Raw genomic sequence first — 19096 nt, 5'->3', positions numbered from 1 at the left:
TCAACAATTGAAAAAATTCAAGTCGTTGCTTTTTCTTTGACGTTGTTCCTAAATATACTAAATAAGAAAATAAATTGCACCAGAAACATCTAAACTTGGGATAATTATTCTTGAAAAGCAACCCTTGCAAAACATAAAAATTACAGGCCAACTCTTGCGAGCAAATATTTAGAGCCGCCGCTCAAAATTACCCGCCGTCAAGGTACGAGGAATAGAAAGGAGTAATGTCATTCTTAAAGTTAGCCGAACAAAACTAATTGGTAAACATTGAATTGGATTGGCTATGAGAGTATCGCCAGATGCGCAAATCTTTCTTTTTAATATTTACAATAGGGAGATTATTCGTAGAGTTAAATATCCATGTTTGTACATTGTAAAACATGAAATAGCTTATTGCTGAAATTACTGAAACCGAGATTTTTCATCTCTTGTCAAAATTTCCATCAAATTAATTGACAGTTTCCTACAGGTTTATTAGAATTTTTCTTGTGACTTATCTCAAGTCAACAATTGAAAAAATTTGAGTCGTTGCTTTTTCTTTGACGTTGTTCCTAGTTATATTAAATAAGAAAATAAATTGCACCAGAAACATCTAAACTTGCGACAATTATTCTTAAAAAGATACCCCTGCAAAACAACAAAATTACAAGCGAATCCTTGTGAGGGAATATTTAGAGGCGCCGCTCAAAACGCCCCGCCGTCAAGGTACGAGAATAGAAATGAATAATGTCATTCTTAGTTAGCCAAGCAAAACCAATTGGTAAACATTGAATTGAATTGGCTATGAGAGTACTGCCAGATGTGCAAATCTTTTTTTTAATATTTACAATAGGAAGATTATTTCAAGATCCAATCCGCCGGCTCAGTCTTCCGGAGGTGCTCATAGGGGTAGGGTGTGCGTGTGTGCATTCATAGGGGTGAGTGTATGCGCGTGTATATGAGCGTCTGCGTTTGTACTGTGTTTCTCAAAAAAAAATAGGAAGATTATTTGTAGAGTTAAATAATTGGCTTATAGGTACTAGGGGATGCAAGCAAAGGATTCTCTACGCGTGATTTACATAGGAAAACGACCCACGGAAAATAAATCTCTCACATTATTATATCTGTTTGTTTAGAACCTAGCAACACAGATAAGAAGAAATCCAAGGGAAGGCAACGCGTTGAGATAATATATACACAAAAAGCTCCTCTGTTTTTCTGTTTATTCCTCGAGTTTGTTTTGCTTCGCCGATCGCACGAGCGAGTGCAACTTCGGGGGAGAGAGAGAGAGGAGAAGATGGTATCAGCGGCGGAGGCGGCGCTGCTGCGCGCGAAGGCGAGCCAGCTGCGGGAGGCGATGCGGAGGAGCGAGGCCGTGCGTGAGGAGTCGGCGGCGGCCGTCGCCTCCGTCGGGGGCCGCATGGCCGCCGTCGACGACGCCGTGCGCCCCGCCCAGGTACGTGCCCGAGACCGATCACTCTCCTCGCTCATACAACTTGCTCACCTCAGTTTGGCTGTGTGAATTGCAGGCGAGGACGTCGAGCGCGTCCAAGGTGCACGACAACGTCGCCAGGAGCCTCCAGGCCGTCCAGGACCTCGTGCGCCAGTTCGACCTCGTCCGCGAGGTACGTTCGGTTTTTACTCTGCCTTGATTGGTTTTGCTCGCCGCCGTCGGCCCTTGCGCCGCCGTCGGCAGCAATGGCGGCGCGCGGTTCGCCTGCGTGTCCGCTTCTAGACCAGAGCAATGCGAAGTCCTAGTCGGCTAGTCCCCGTTGATCGGTTCGACGCGGAGTTTTCTCCGGCCCAAGTGAGGCCCAGATACTTGTATTAGCCCAATTGGCCAATGCTGTCGCCGCAAAGGCCATATTTGACGTGGGCCGACGTCCGCGTGAGCCCTTTCCCCTCCTGAGAAAAAATCGCGAGGCCTCCGGCGTGGTGGCCGGCGGCGTTCCACCCAATGGCGCGGGGCCGGGGCGATCCCTTGCCAGGTGAGCCGGCGGGAGCGCCACTCCGCCACAGACCCTACTCTGCCGCCCTGAATTGGTCGGCCGGACCGGAGCGCGCCCCGGCGTTTGCTGCTGCATCTCTAGGTATGTGGATTCTCCGAGCTGCCGGCGCAGTGCTCAGCGATTTCGCTCGCGGTCGCGGTTTCTGATTCAGCGTAGGAGGGATTCATATAACTGTACTGTGGCGTCGTGAAGCTCGGGTGTTAGAGTTGGAACTGCTGTAATGTGGTCAGGGCTATGCAAAATTGCCAATGTTATGGGCTGAATTTCGAGGTACTTCAGTGGCCATTCCTGAAGAAGAACATAATTTGACAGCTCCGGGAGGACATCGACGCCTCCTTGTTTTGAACTTGTGCTAGGATCTGGTCTTAGAATCAGCTAGGTCATATCCGTAGGCCCATTTTGGTGTATCATTTCAACAGATGTTGCTAGTTTCGTATGGGCTGTAACGATAAATTGTCTCATACTGTAACTGAGTAGAGCTGTTCGTTTTATGAACAACCATTGCCATGTTGTTAGATCATGCTGATGTTTAACTGAACTTCATACTGCGCAGGCAGAGTCCGTTATATTGGACGGTCCGAGCAAAGGTATCAGCGCCTACCTCGAGGCGGTCGACAAGCTGAGAGGCGCCGAGGACTTCTTCACTTCAAAGATAAACTGCAAAGCCGGCGATGACGTGCTCAGACGTGTCGACGAGCTGCTCCCTAAAGCGGCTGCTGAGCTGGAGACCGAGTTCAGTAGGCTGCTATCCAAATGCAGGTTCGATTCTCCGTTTGCTTAGACGCATACTTGTCGCGCGTTTATAGATGATCTGATGGGAAGCTATTTCTACGTTTGGTTATAGCAAACCTGTAGAGCTCGAGCTTCTGCTCAACTGTCTTCCGAGTCGTTCATCGTCCAAAGATTCTGCTGAAGGTCGGCTGAACGCGGGGGCAGCGTGCTCTCTTCCTACACTTGTTGAGCCCCGTTACATGCCTTTGCTCTCGAAGTTGGTTCAGAAATCAGTTGAACTTGGTCACCATAAACAGTTCCTGAGAATATACAGGTACAAAGCTTCTAGACATTCCAAACTGTCTGACATACTTGCATTCATTGCTGTGCTTACACACTAGGCTACCCTTCTCCAAAAGCTCCGCAGATTATACTGTTACTATATTTCAAGATTTGTGTACTCATAACATTTCCTTTCAATCTTCCAGAGATATCCGTAGTTCAACTTTGGAACTTACCCTTAAGCAGTTGGGAGTGGAATATGTTAAGGCAGAAGAAGTACATAATGTGCAGATTGAGAGCCTGAATGCTAAAATTGCTCAGTGGGTCCAGTGTTTGCAAATTGCGGTGATGTTCATGAACTTTGACCACATAAGGTTTAACTGGAAATGACGTTTATCAATAATAGTTGGCTATTTTTTGCACAGGTAAAATTGCTTTTTGCTAGTGAACGCATACTGTGTGATAAAGTCTTCAAAGGAAATCATGGATCGAAAGACCACTGCTTTGCTGCAGTAACGTCCAAAAGTCTCTTGACTCTACTCAGCTTTGGAGAAGCTATTGCTAAATCCAAATCATCACCAGAGAAAGTATTTTCGCTGCTAGATATGTTTGAGGCGACATTGGAAATTCAGTCCGAGGTGAATTTTCTACTGCAGATGTGCAGCCACTGGTAGTCTTTTTATCTATCGGACGAAATGCTGTGAATGCTACTATTCATACTTACCATACCTAGACTAATGCTGTTCCCCAACAGAGTGCTTATTACATGCATTGCATATGCTATATGTAGATTTTTGGCAATAATTGAGAATGTCCCTCTTGACCACGTACCCTTTTTTTGTCTGGACAAATTGCAGTTACACCTTTACAAAAGAAAATGTAGGCTCTGATATACAATAACGACCTGTGATAATTCAGACACATAGTCATGTAGGTTTAGATTGACAAATAACATAAATTTTAATCACGAGACTGTAGGCACCGTCTAAAGGAGCAAATACAGCGTCATTGGTTTAGATATGCATGCCCTTATTTCTTCAGTTAAATTTGTATATACTATGTGCGACAATTAAACTTGTAACTGAAGTTTCTCCCGTGGTGATTGCAATTAATGTTGATGATTAGGCCCTGAAAAATTATAGTATCTCCTGCAAAGTTTTGATATCGCGTAAAATTTTACAGTTCTACTATGTAGTGACTGAGATTCTTCAAATGTGATCAGTTTATCTTCTTTTTCGATAAACTGGATTTTTTGAGGGTAAACGGTGGGAGAGAATCCCACTATAATTTTAATAAATAAACTGGAAAAACTGTATGGGAAAATGCCCTCCTTGCTAGTTTCTAGCTGCAGCTATCTTTTTTGTCACTGTACTTGATTAAAGAACAATGAAATTTTTTTTTTTTGGGTTTGTTAATAATGCATATGCTCCTCATAATATATCCACGAGCATGTGATGGGCAGCATTTGCATGGTATTTGAATTTTAGGGTGTATTTTCATTTGTTGGCTATTGTTAGGTTGAGGCAGTCTTTGCGGGTGATGAATGCTCTGAAAACCGGAAATCTGCAATTAGTTTGGTCAAATGTTTAGCAGAAGCAACAAAAAAGACTCTTGGTGACTTCAAAGACAACATTGCGAAGGAGGGGCCTAAGAGTACGACTACTGACGGGGATGTGCATCCTGTTACCAGCTATGTTGGAAACTATATCAAGTTTCTTTTTGAGTGAGTGAAATGAATATATTTCTTAAATATAACATCCATTACAATTAGCAAAGATCTTTCTTTCTAAAACATATATATAAATTTATGCAGCTATCAGTCATCTCTGAAGCTGATCTTTCAAGAATCGAGCAATGGAGACGGAACAAATTCTGGGCTGGTCTCTGAATTCACTGGTGTTGTGCATGCTCTAGAGACCAATTTAGATGTAAAAGCAAAGCAATACAAAGATCTTGCTCTGGGAAATCTGTTCTTAATGAATAACATCAGCTATATTGTCAGGTCTATCTGCAGGTATATAAAAAACACACAATGAACGAGAGTAAGAAATTGAGATCTCATTTAATTGGATGGAATAATCATTTTCTTGTTCTCAGTTCAAAAGTCAAGGATTTATTTGATGATGATTGGGTTCAAAGACGCCGAAGGATCGTGCAGCAACATGCTACTCAGTACAAGAGAGTGGCATGGGCGAAGGTCTGATAATCAAAAGCTCAAACTTCCTTTTGCAGTTCCGTCGATGAACATGTTTGTTTACCTTTTCACCGTATTTCTTTTTTATTTCATGAACTGCATGCAGGTATTGGAGTGTCTCTCATCTCAAGGTCTAACTTCATCAGTAGGTTCTGCTATAGAAGGTACTCTAGGAAGTATTGGATCCTATAGCGGCACAACTTCCACATCTGCTATCAAGGCAAGGTTAGACCGTAGTTCTCAATGTGCTCTATATTATACTCTTTCATAGTGTTTTGCCTTGGCTATTTCTTATGGTGTTTCTTCCCAATATTATCAGATTCAGGTCTTTCAACAAGCAATTTGAAGAGGTCTGTCAAACGCAGATAAACTGGGCTGTTCCTGATAAGGAATTACGCGATAATCTTATCCTCACGGTTGCCGAAATTCTGTCACCGGCTTATAGATCTTTCCTGAAGCGCTTTGGGTATTTCCCTCATCTTGCTTGATTACATTCTACTTTGTTTTCCACTATGTGTCATTATATTTCTCCTTGCTAATCATGAATGAGTTTACTAGATTATTAGGTGCAAAATTTTGAAATAGCCACTTGCCAATGTTCCTTTTCCCCTTCCTTTCTGCAAGGTTTTGGACCAGTGTCACATAATGTAAAGGTGCATTGGTATTAAGTGGTAATGACATGAGTACTTCGCCATTGTTTAGTATATCAGTAAATATCATAGCCATTCTGGACTTACTGTTGTGGTGGATGATCATGTCAGGGATCAACACCAGTGGCGACATTACTTGATTTGTACAGAAAAAAACTCCATACCAGTTGGTGTGCTAGCTAGGATTATGGATAATCTTAGGTTCAGTGGTATTAAAGGATCATGCTGTATTGTGGTTTTGGATCTAGTTTTCAGAAGTTTGATGGGAAAGAAGGAATTGCTTGATCATAAAAACCTGTAGTATACTTTGAACAGAAGTATCATGTGAACCTACATCCGCTTCACATCTTACTAACACTGGCACTGTCCAGTTCTGTTGCAAAACACAAGCAAGTTCTACTAAGTTTGATTACTAAACGCATAGCGTAACAAGTTTCTCTCGCTTATAAATTCTAATCCATATTATCATTGCGATTTACTCTTTTATTCATCACACAGGCCTCTTGTTGAGAACAGCCATAACGCTTCAAAATATATGAAGTACACTCCAGAAGCACTTGAGCAAGAACTTGGTAATCTGTTTGCAAAGAAGTCACTACACAAGTGAACAGAGACACTGATTCCACCATGCATTCTAATTTAACAGTAAGTTAGAAGCTATTTCTGTAGTTGCATCTGCGCTACATTTAGATTAAGTTGATGACGCTGAGTCACTGATGTTGATGATCACATTATTATATGTCTTCTAACTGGAATATTTATTCCTCTTCGCTCCAAGTTTTGCACAAATGGACAAATTTCAGCTAAGCTTTACCTTTTTTAGCAAGTGTATGGCTTCAATAAATCTGACATTCTCCTTAGCCCTTGCTTTTGGTTGTTGACTACATTCAGTCATGTTAATATTGGAGTGATCACATCTTTCGTTCTTTCTCCAAATCTGGAGGTTCAAACCAACTTCAGATTTTCATTTTGAAAAAAAATATAAATATAAAGTTGTTGACTACATAATATACCCATAAGTTGATGTGACAAGCATACCTGGTCCTGTGAGGCAGTATAGTTTGCAATATAATATTCTCAGGTTTGGTATAACTCCAATCAAAACAAAAGAAAGCAACAGAATAATAAGAATTCCAAATCAAGTGCGGAAGGAAATTCGTAAACATGAACTGCATTTCTAAAACATTGTCCATACATGACCCTAATAAATTGGTAGCTTGTAACAGTAATCTCGGTTGTGGCTGTAGAATACTGAACATATTTGCAAATGAGCCACAAGTACTCATAGTTTTCAACAACTACAACTCTTTCAAGGCAAGTATAGCAGAGAATATTTGGTTTTCCTATATTATTCTCCGCTCATTTCAGTTCATAGGGACCATATATGTTGTAAATAGTTACCATATTCCTCCTCATTAAATAATGCAGTATGACAGGAGCGTGACTGCATGAGTATGTTTGTTTGTGCTCCCATTTTTCTTTGAATCAAATGTTTGCCATATTAATGTAATATAGTATTTTCTTTATTACAAATATATAGTAGCTGAATCATAATTGACATCATTATTTTAGTATACATACCAGCACCCTACCTTCTCTCATTATCATAGTCCGGTCATATCTTCCTTAAAGGTAGGATCATTCTGTTTGGTTTTCCTTAACACGTTGAAAATGTATGGTCCCCACTAATGAAGCGATAGCTATTTTATTTGGTCTTGGATAAATGATCTTGCACCTTTTGATGAACTAGATTCCCTGAATTCTACTTTATTGCCTTTATGATGGCACTATGGATGAGAATCCATATGTAAACTATAAAAAAATCACCACGACACTTTTATGGCTGCTGCACTTTCTGACGTTCTTCCTTTTTGTTCTTTATACCTGCTATTGGTATACTGCAGCCAAAAAAGAGACCGTTCTTTGCACTTCTCCATGATGTTCAGTATTTTAGTTGTTCGATGAGACCTTGCATGGATTAGGATTTCTATCTTGTTGACCTAGTCAGGTCATAAATCTATCTGAGCCAACCAAGTTTGATTAGTGTTCGATGAGGCTTCATATCCTCTAGCACGTACACAAGGAGGCGTCAATTACAATTTGTAATCAATTCTGAATCTCTTGATATTGATAGGAAGAGCTATCATTAGTGTGGGTCTAGTGATGCATGACGTTTTGTTCTACTCAAGAAGTAGATATTAGGCAGGGATTGATAGAAGAAAAGGTGATATCTTGTTAGTCATTTCCTGGTAATATCACATATAATGGACTAGGTCATGGATATGTCGTCGTCAGTCATTGTCCATCCATGTCCAAGATAGTAACACTTAGCAGATGCAGTAATTTGATTCATTTCATGCTTTGTTTGTTCTTTAATTTTGGATATAGGGAAGTAGTATGAATACGACATGCCTGTGGAGTCTGATATATCATGCTCTTTTAGCTTGCATTTTTTTGTTTTCTTGTTGTGGTAGAATTAGTCCTTATTCTTTGAGATATATGAGAATATTTACTAAACTGGGAGACGGATAATCAGACTGATTCGTCATGTCTACAACTTTATACCATGCTTCATACTCCGTAACATTTTAACTTCGTAGCATTGTCTTCAGTCTATATATTCGTTGAATGATGTTATAGCCATGAGGGAGTAATTACGTGCTCGCTCACAAAACAACCAGTTAAGCTAATGCCAAGCTACTTGGCGTGCCCTCCTGCTTTGCCTATCAATTTTCTGCCGCTAGGGTTCCTTTGTTGGTGTAACTTTTCGAGTCTTTTGCCGTCCGACGGTCATTAAAAAAGAATCAGTTTTGGTTATTGCCAAAGCAGGTTCTGCGTTCCTGACATTTTTGGTGTTCTCCAAACGATTGTTTTTTTTTAGGGAAAGCCATTCGGCATGCTTTATTGATTCTCAAAAATAGTTACATCGTTGTTTAGTACAACGTGGACGGCAGGTTTGTCTGACTCATTGTGTAGACTAACCCAGCACGCTCCAGGTCACATGAGGTTTATCTCCAACGCCAGCAACTCGGTTTTTCCCCGAGTTCTCCATGAATTGTACTGTCATTAGATGTAGCAGTAAAATGTATCCAGCTTGCTTGTGGATTCAGTACGTCCTTGATTAAAATGGCTTCCCTCCCTTTCTGTATATCTCTCTCTGATCTTATGCTCCCTCCTTTTCATATTATTACTCCACATATAAGGTTTTGTTTAAGTTTGACTTTGCCAAATTTAACCAATTATATGTAAAATTTATTATCTTTTCTTGACGTAAAATTTATTATAATTTAGAAATAGTTGGTAAAACATTACAAAGCTTGAACTTTTTTTTTGCGAAAACTTATAGACGGGAGTAATATGAATATGAAATGGAGGTTGTGTCTGAATTTGAACTACATCTGCCGACAACCATTCATGACTAGTGCCGCTAGCCACTTTAGACATACCAAGTTGCTGGCATTGCTCTTGTTTTGGTCAGTGGGATCGACAATCGGAACAAACATCGGTGATTAGAAGCTTCCAAGATGGCTACTTCGATAGGACCAGAAAAATTTGCAACTCCCCTTATTAATTATTGCATGCACCAATATTACATATATGAGAGAAGAGAGAAAAAAATAGGACATTAAGGAAAAGAGAACAATAAATAAAAGAAGACTTATAATATCTAACAAATTGAAAAAACTCTCTAACCTCGTAATAATCCTTGACGGAGGAATTACATAGCATGTTGAATACTACAACCTTGGATCAAAATAAACTAAGGATCTAAACCAGAATAACCCGTTTGATGCTACAATTCTTTTGTTTGACCAACTTACCACGTAGGGATTTAATTATATTTACTATTTTATAAATAGAGAAACACCGTGTCATGGTCCACCGGCTGCTTCCCGGAGGATCGAAAACAACCTAGCCCTCTGAAAATAAGGTGAAGACACGATCTTGTGCAGGAACGTGTTGGTGTCGGCACAGAGCGCCTCTACCGTAGCGGCGTGCTCCCTGAGCTTCACGGCGTCGTCTCCCCCGAACTCCGCCGCACCTCGCCTGAGGTTCCCAGCCCTCTCCTGAGCGTACACCTCCATGAAGCGCGTGACGTCGGGGTCCGCGGCGCCCAGCTGGTCGACAACCGCCTGGTACATGAAGGCGGGGATGGAGTCGGGGCCCCATTCTTCGTAGGGCGTGTCCTCGGCCACGTACGCGAGGTAATCTGCCGTGGCCATGCAGACGATGTGGCCCTCCTCCGCCTCCGCCAGCATCTTGAGGCACACGCCCCGCAGGGCGCGCGCGCCGGCGGCGATCTCCACGAACTCTGCGCGCGTGGCGTCCGACCACGCCGCCTTGCCGCGCAGGGCCTCCGCGAGCGCCGGCTCCTTGGCGGCGAAGTGGGCGGCCCCGTGGCGGCAGTAGTCCCTGACGGCGGCCATGGAGTTGATGAGGTCGGCGCTGTTGTCCTCGAGGGCTTCTGCCCGTCGAAGCTCGGAGAAGATGCAGGGAAGGTCCCGATGCACGGGGGCAGAGTCCATCTCACGCTGCATCTTGCCTAGCAGCCGGGTCGTCTCTGAACGGAAGTTGGGCAAGTTCCTGCGGAGCGCTCCGTCCACGCCTGCCTCCGCCATGGCCCTGAAGTCGCCCTCCACGCTCTTCATCGTCGTCATCATCTATCGTGTTCTCTTCTGCCGTAGAGTAGCGCCACGGCCTACCTAGCTATATACCCACGTACTCCTCCCTTCAATTTCCCGATTCGAGTCGGAACTCGGAATCGGAAATCGGACCCGACACAGGCTAGCTCCCAGGAGTATTTTGACTGGCCGCCTTGAATTTCCGACTCGAGAGTCTGAAATGGAAACTGCAACGGACCCGAGGCGAGCAGGAGTATTTTGATCCGTGCGACGTGCCACGTCGAACAAACACCGACAGCTCACTCGTGCGACGTGCCGCCACGATTAGGGTTGAAAATGAAACAGAATCGAACAGAAACATGATTTATCATTTTTGTTTCCCTCTATCTTGTCGAAATCGAAAATAAAATCGGAAACCCCGAAAACAAATATGACAACAGAAATCATCGGATACGAATACAAAACGAATAGGTAGCGGATACGTTACGAAAACGGATATTTGCCACAACACAATGTGACATAATACCTTAATTTGTAGATCGAAAGACACACATAAATAAAAAGACAATAAGACACAATATATCACTTAACTTTAACAAGTGGCAATTCAACATATAATAACACACATAGTTTAATGGGCTGCATGCACACGCAATTATGCAAAGTGATTAGGATTTGAGTAATTAGTGGACTTGATAGGTGGTGAAACCCAGTTTCATGTGTAAATATAGGCGTACTAAATGCAGGTGGCTCTCTAGGTTATATTTCCAGAAACTTTTCGTATTTATTTTTCCGGAATTTCCTCTGCCGTTTCCCTTTCCGTCAGAAAGGTCTTCCTCGTTTACTTTTCTCTTTCCTTTTATGATTTTGCCGTTTGCGTTTCTTATCCTCAAAAGTTCGTTTCCTTTTTCGTATTTGACCCTCCATTTTCTTTTTCTTTGAAAACGGATGAAAAGTTTTCCTTTTATTTTCAGCTCTAGCCACGATGGAAAACTAGGCACCGCACACTCCACCTCACACCTTATCTACTTGTTTGAGGGCATCTCTAACCGGGATGATGCATTTTTGATGTCCAAAACTGATCGCGCGTGTCCGTTTGCTTTACCCCACAGATATATTTTGACCGCGCGTCTGATTACATATGGGTGTGCTCCCTATGGGGGCGACCTATTTTTTTTGTTTTCCAATAAATATTTAAAAAACATAATGAACTACAAACTATAGTCGATACAAGCTCTAGGCTACTTGCTGCCCGACGGCCCAGCCCCGTCGTTGCACCCTCCCTCATCTGCTTCTCCGCCGCCCGCCATGCGGCCTCTAGAGCTCGGTGCACCGCCGCTTCCTCTAGCAGGTGCATCTGCAGCGTCTCTTTCGCGGCATCCTCGACCTTCTTGAGCATCTCGAAGGAGTCTACAAGAGCCCTCTGCTCCGCCGCCTTCTCCTCGGTGGTAGGTGTATCAGGGTCATCAGATGACCATGGGATGTCGGAGGAGTCATCCTCTGCGGCGGCCGCCTCTCTGCGACATTCCATCTCGACGTCGAACGCTGTGTGGGCCGCCCGCTCCTCCTCTGCTTCATTCTCCGCATCAGCCAGGAACTTCGTGTCCCTGACCGGGTCGAGGAGGTCGTCGGTGCTGTCGTCGTCCTCCAACTCCTCGTCGGACCTCGAGACCGGGGCAGGCGCGGTAGCTTGGCCGCGGCCGGCGCTGCTCATGGCAAAGGTGGAGGTTGTGCAGCGGTGGCGCTACGGTGGAGGTCATGCAGCGGCTAGGGTTTTGTGTGGGAGTAGATGAGATGCACACGCCCTTCTTTATATAGGCCGGAGGAAGGCGATGGGCGCGACACGCGTGGCATCGCTATTACTATGTTAGCGAAGGTGGGCGACGGCCGCGCGCCACTTAAGACATCACCATTAACGTGGCCGCCGCCGAAGCGACGCAGGGCGAGGCGAAGGAGTGAGTGGTGCAGCTTGCTAGCGGCAGCTTGGTATCAGAGCTTCGAGGGTGCGTGTGTGGCCAGGGAATATCTAGGGTAGGGGAGGAGATAATGTCAGTTGGGTCTGCTCCGTTCATATAAGGTGTGATGCGTTTTTTTCTAATCGCGAGCCGTCGCACGATAGGATGATCGATGCGGCGCCTCCTAGTAGATTTTTCCTACGGAGCGACGCCGCATGATTAGCTCACGGTGCGGCGGTGCCTTAGAGCATCTCCACCGGCGTCCCCGATAGCGGTCCCAATAGCATTTTGGGGGCCGGCAGCGAAAATAGGCTCGCACCGGTGCGCCCTAAACGGCACCGGCCAATTTTGGAGCCCAATAGAATCGCCGGTAACCTCGTGCCGGCCCCTTCGCCAAGGGCGCGAATCGGGCGCACCGGCACCTCGCGGCACATCTGAAAACGAGTGTGGGCTCCGCCTAGCAGCCAGACACACCGATTTCCCACCTCCTACACACGCCCGAGCCGACTCCCACCCCTCTAGATCGCCACCGTCGCCGTCGCCGCCGCGGCCCCCCTGCTTGCAATAGACACCACTGACTGTCTAGGAACCGTCGTCCATCGACAGATGTGGGAGGTGATGAACGCCTGTGTGATCATCCACAACATGATCATTGAGATCGAGCGCGACACACCTGTGCAGAATGATCATCCATTTGATTATCAAGGGCCACTAGCTGAGGTAGAGCATGTACCCCAAGAATTTGTTGCTTTTCTTCATATGCACATTGAAATTTGAGATGTAGGTGTCCATGCACAGGTGAAGGCGGATCTAGCTGCGTATTTGTGGGCGAGAAGAGGAGCAGCCAACAATGCATGATTTTATTTTTATTTGTTTGCCTGTATGAATAATTTAAATACTATTTGCTTGTTGGGTTGTATGAATAATTGAAGTACTATTTATTTGATTGATTGTATGAATAATTTAATTCTATTTGTTTGATTGATTGTATGAATAATTTAATTCTATTTATGTGATTGTATGAATAAAATGTGATTGATATGTTGTTTCAAAATATTGTAAAAAGAAAAGAAAAATTGAGGGGCGCCGTTTGGGAGGCGTCGGTGTGGAAGCAGCCTCCCCAAATGGAGGATGCACCGCCGGCGCCTCCTAAACGGAGGTGCCAGCGCCCCTGCTGGCACCTATTTGCGGGCTGCCTGTGGAGATGCTCTTATGATTCAGAAAACGTCGCTCCGCCCCTATAGGAGTCGTGGCCATGGAGAAGGGCACTTCACTGGGCTTTGCCTGCATTCTGGGTTCCCGCCTCTGTACTTGGTCAAAGAAACAAGAAGCTGCCGAATGGGTGCAATACAGGGTCATCAAGCTCAAGAAAACAATACCTGTTGCCAATCCCAGAGACAAGCCATACGTGGTCGGCTTTGCAGAGGGTGTGGGTGTCATTTTCGTTAGCTCGGGTGTTGGCTTATTCACTGTCAAGCTCAATTCTGGACAGGTTAAGAAGGTTGATGAGCCTGGAGAATACTTCAGCGTCCTGCCCTACATGAGCTTTTACACTCCAGGTATGACTTGCATCTTGTCTTGAATCTTCATTACAACTTCTAGGGTAAGTTTGCTTAAGTTGTTGGTTCTGGTTTCTGAATAATTAGTCATAATGCAAGTAATATGTGTTAGTTATGTTCACATATGTAGCTTGTAGAGAATACGTGGTACTGGAAAACATAACGTAGTTTATGTTTTGGGATATGACATGTTAAGGACCATGGCCATGCATTGGTCGACTTGCTAAATGTGCACACAAACATGTTGATCCTGTTATCTTGCTTCAGGATTTCTTATAAAAAAGATCTGTGATTTTGTGGCATAGCTGAAGGCCACATCTTAAACCCAGTCTTGTAACCATTGGAATTAGTACTAGCACACAGCTCACAGCTCACCGAATGCTGACTTGGAGTTGGTTATGAGTTTTTTGCATGATATATTTTAGAACATGGCACATTGTTATCGCTAGCAAGGGCTAAATGATCAAAGTCTCCTGCTGGTTTCTTTCAGAGTTGCTACTATTAAGTATAAAGTCACTTATACTCTGTTCATCAGTTCACATAAAAACTGTGCAATTCCTGACGATCAATTATTGCTCTGTCGAATTTATCCTGATCACAACGGCAAAAGGTTGTATTTCAGATTAATACGTGAGGCGTAATTCAGTTACTGTTTGCCTAATGCTCAACTCAACTACTTGGAACAAAAATGACGTGTAATGTATGTTGTTTCCCTGGGAAGCAGGGCCAATTGCATCATTACCCCTAGAATAAAATGTCTCCTTTTCGCTACTGCTGTTGATTGGCCAAATAGTTGATGAAGCATGAAGTGCCTGCTAGGTGAATATATAGATTGCTAAATATTTAGTCAACCTTGTTGATATTGATCATCAGTTTACCTTGCATTTTTGTTTTGTTAAGATGCACTAAGTTAAGTTCTGGCATAGCTGAAGCTCACATGTCAAGTGCAGTCTTCTAACCTTGAACTAGTTATAAGTACACCTGCATATCAAATTATAAACCTTGAACTAGGTTATGAGTTTTGTGCTTGGTGTTTTTTTTCAGATCGTGGCAGGTTGTTGTCGCTAGCGAGGACTCCCTGATCTGATGTGCCGCTCAATAATACTGATGTGCTGCAAAACTAATCCATCATCTTTTAGCTGCTGCTGTTGGCTTCGTCCAAGCTACTAATAGCAGGCTGTTTGTGCTTCTGGTAAATGGGTCTAGAGATTGACGCCTGATGTTTCGCTCTATTGAAAAATTAGATATCAGACGAGGATTGGTAGAAAAAGGGTGATATCTTAGTTATTTCATGGTAAGTTCACAGCTAATGAACTAGCCACAGAGCTGTTGTGGGTGGCCCATCCATCCATGTTGGGTGATAAAGTTGAATCGTTTTGTGTTTTATTTCTTCTGTAATTTTGGATGCAGGAAAGTACTATAATGAATACATACGACATACTGTACTTCTTTTGTATTGATTATAGCTAGCACATTTTACTTCTCTGTTTTCTTATCATGGTAGACTTGTTATTCTTCGAGATATGTGAGAATATTTACTCTCATGTGAAATAAACAGGGTGGCGAACTAGTAACTTATTCCAGTATTATTAGTACTAGTTCATACCGTTGTTCGGTTGAGGGAATAACTGTCAAGCTTTGGTGGTGCGGTAATCCTAGATGTACGGACAAACTGGGTTACGGAAGGATTACGGACCAACGTGGTGCATGCTGACGAAACCTGACCTGATTATCAGATACGCGCACCCACCTACTTTGCCCGTCAGTTATCTGCCTTTTAGGATTAGTTTGTCCTTGAAACTTTTTGAGTCTTTTGCTGTCTGAACTGTCATTCGAAAAACATATACTTTTTGCTGCTGTGCATTCTTTCCCTTAAGCAATTCACCAGCATAATCTGAGTATATATGACATAAGGTGTCAAGGTGGGATCCCACCTAACACTAATAGCATGGACGGCAGGTTAATTTTGATCACTGCTCCTTTTTGGCACCAAGTCCTCTTCAGCTGCTGAAGGGCCTCGAAAGTGGAAGCCATATGACAAGTTCCCCTCGCATTTCTCATGTGATTCCGAGAACACACGAAGAGGCGAGCCTCCAATACCACCACAATTCTTTTTTTCTCCGGAGCCGCTGTATATTATGGACTGAAATGTCTAGCTTGCTTGTGGATTCGGCACATCTGCATCTGATTATTGGCGCAATTAGGAGGCGTCCATGATCAACATGGCTTTCCCCTTTCTGAGTTGTCCTAAACTTGGACTCCATCTGCCAACAACCATTCACGACTGCTTCCGCCGCTAGTACCCAAATTAAACGGACCAAGTAGCTGGCATTGCCCTTGTTTTGGCACTAGTGACGACAATTGGAACAAACGTGGTGGACTGCCCGTCCGTCCAGAGGATTATATGCATGAGAAGCTTCCGATCCCGTTGTCCTTGCTCCAAAAGGTGAAAGAATCGCCTTGTCCCACACCAAAGTCTATGTAGCCCGTTTCTCTCGTGTACCTTGTATGAATGTATGATTGCTTGGGCACATGGAGAGAGTCATGGATGGGGATGGATAGGTAGGATCGGAAATTCGGAATTAAACATGAATGCAGTCTACATAATACTCTCATTTTCTCACCTTTTCTCTCGCCTACGTAATTAATAAACTCTCATACGATCGGAAGGCTTCTTAATAAGGAATGGAATCCAGTGGAAAACCATTTTGAGCGAAAGTTGGGCTGCTGGCAAAGCAAGTTACTCTCATACGGAGACCGACTCGTGCTGATTAATTCCGTCCTGACTAGTCTCCCGATGTTTATGCTATATTTTCTAGAAATGCTAAAAGGGGTTAGGAAAAGATTAGATTTTTATAGGTCAAGATTTTTCTGGCAAAATGATGAGCATAAGCGTAAATATCTAAATATCGGTTAACTAAATGGAATATTATTTGTCGACCTAAAGATCAAGAGGGTCTCGGTATGGAGGTATTAGATATCAAAAATAGATGCTTACTCAGCAAATGGTCGTTTAAACTCTTAAACGAGGAAGGGCTATGGCAAGAGTTGCTGCATAACAAATACCTCCGGACTCAAACGCTCTCACAAGTGACAGCTAAGCCCAGTGATTCCCCTTTCTGGAAAGGGCTTATGGGAGTTAAAGACGAGTTTTTCTCCCGAGGTTCTTTTACGGTTGGAAATGGTCAAAGTACGCGTTTCTGGGAAGACACATGGTTAGGTGACCGACCCTTAGCTGAACAATTCCCTTCGTTATATAATATCGTACGCTGGAGAAACGTTTTGGTATCAGATGTTTTAATAGGTAATCCGCTGAATATCGAATTCAGAAGGAATTTATCTAATGATAGAATGGATGTTTGGCTACTTCTTTTACAACGCCTAATTAAGATCAACTTGTCAGCAGATCCGGATATTTTTGTTTGGAAATTAACAACTTCCTGTATCTTTTCGGTCAAATCTATGTATGCGGATATAATGAACGGTCATACGGTTTTCTTGCGCAAATATATTTGGAAAATAAAGGTACCACTGAAGATTAAGATTTTCATGTGGTTTCTATATAAAAAGGTGACTCTTACGAAAGATAACCTTGCTAAACGGAACTGGAATGGATGTAAAAAAATGTGTCTTTTGTGATGCTAATGAATCTATAAATCATTTATTTTTCGATTGTCCCTTCGCTAAGCTTATTTGGAGAACCATTCAATTTACTTTTAATATCCCTCCGCCGGCCAATGTTACGAATATGTTTGGAAATTGGCTAAATGGAGTCGACAAAAGGTCCAAAGAACAAATCCGGACGGTTATTTGTGCTTTGATGTGAGCTATATGGAATTGCCGTAATGATATTGTTTTTAACAAGAGTACGAACTCTCATTTTTTACAGGTTATCCGTATGGTTACACATTGGATCCACGAATGGTCTTACCTTCTGCCGGAGGCACAACGTACACATATGGATTCTGGATGCATCCGTCTGGAGATGGTAGCTCGGGATATCTACAACCTGGGTGGCTGGCAGCTTACTAGAAGATTACAAGATGCTTAAGAGACTCATTCTTTTTGTTTTCCTTTGGTTAATCTTTGTGTACACTTTATGTGATCCATGAGTTGTATGAATTCTAAATTTTAAAACTTTTTCTATTGATGCAGAGACCGGGGCGATGCTCCCATTTCGACTTTTTTTTTAATAAACTCTCATTTTCATATGGTGAAAATGTAATCGTCTTTCTCGCAAGCACGGGTCTGAATCATTGCTTCCAGAAGACCAGAACCAAGTTATTTCTCAGAACAAACGTTTGATAGGATCGTGCCCGTCCTAGGTATGTATGCATTGTGCTCTTCTGTGAAGGTATAAAGTAGACCCGACCACTGTGGGCGGCTAGATGCTTGCCTGCACACGGAATGAGGCCGGCGATTGATGCATGCATTGGGACCCATTCATTTATCAGTTGTGCTTCTTCTTCTTCTTCCTAGTGGTCGTCTACTTTAGCAGGTATCTTCCTTTGGGCCCGTCTCGTTAGTTTGATGTGGACGCCCTACCAGTCTCTCACTTGCCACTGGAAGCTCTCTTTCACTTTGAACCTTTTGCACCGGAAGCTCTCCTGTTGCCCTCAAATTATCCACACTAAGCTTGATCCATTGTCGTGAAAGATCAATCATCCGTTGTGAGATCTTGATGGAGATGTGCACCGGACTTGCAGGTGAGGTCGTAAATAACCTACGGCAAGGACATCAATTCACGCGAGTAAGAAGGAAATCTTGATCGATAACGACTCTTCAGTAAACATCTCAAAAGAAATAGAATGATCCCCTCGAACCCGTAATTCATATATAGTGCGAACGAATGCGCGGCCTCGCATGATCGCATCACACTTGCACAACAACAATTCCCACTTATTCCTTGCTTGCTTTTCCCCAACTTTTTGTATCGTATCGGAGGAACTAAAGGCACTCCTTTTCTGTCCCTAATCATTGCTGCCTTTGGAACCTAGCACTCACCTCACCGGCCTCCACCAGCCCCATTCCTCCACCAGACCATCACCATTGATTAGCCAACTATTTCTCTCAGGCTTGTAGTTCGACTACTTAATTACTCTGGTAAGTAACAACACACCACACATGCACACACC

At 43.4% G+C, this 19096-nt stretch overlaps 1 protein-coding gene across 1 annotated transcript; it reads left to right on the top strand.

Moving 5' to 3' along the window:
* Positions 1–1144: 1144 nt before the first annotated feature.
* LOC127336608 (exocyst complex component EXO70A1) lies at positions 1145–6685 on the top strand. The gene is made up of 12 exons (XM_051363432.1): positions 1145–1435; positions 1509–1604; positions 2542–2747; positions 2833–3033; positions 3188–3326; positions 3407–3619; positions 4499–4704; positions 4795–4995; positions 5079–5178; positions 5282–5400; positions 5495–5641; positions 6324–6685. Exons 1-12 carry the CDS (start codon positions 1277–1279, stop codon positions 6430–6432), a joined length of 1896 nt encoding a protein of 631 aa, XP_051219392.1. The 5' UTR covers positions 1145–1276; the 3' UTR covers positions 6433–6685.
* The last annotated feature ends 12411 nt before the right edge of the window (positions 6686–19096 follow it).

Source organism: Lolium perenne, chromosome 2 (genome assembly GCF_019359855.2).
Source record: "Lolium perenne isolate Kyuss_39 chromosome 2, Kyuss_2.0, whole genome shotgun sequence".
Classification (NCBI taxonomy): domain Eukaryota; kingdom Viridiplantae; phylum Streptophyta; class Magnoliopsida; order Poales; family Poaceae; genus Lolium; species Lolium perenne.
The sequence above is the reverse complement of the archived record's forward strand: the minus strand, read 5'-3'. Positions and strand labels throughout refer to the sequence as shown.

What these genes read in the sequence shown, in the direction of transcription:
- LOC127336608 (XM_051363432.1), top strand. Translation starts at nt 1,277, where the DNA reads ATGGTATCAGCGGCGGAGGCGGCGCTGCTGCGCGCGAAGGCGAGCCAG. An exon ending in AGGCTGCTATCCAAATGCAG is followed by an intron (nt 2,748 to 2,832) that starts GTTCGATTCTCC and finishes GTTTGGTTATAG; the next exon opens with CAAACCTGTAGAGCTCGAGC. An exon ending in ACATCTGCTATCAAGGCAAG is followed by an intron (nt 5,401 to 5,494) that starts GTTAGACCGTAG and finishes CAATATTATCAG; the next exon opens with ATTCAGGTCTTTCAACAAGC.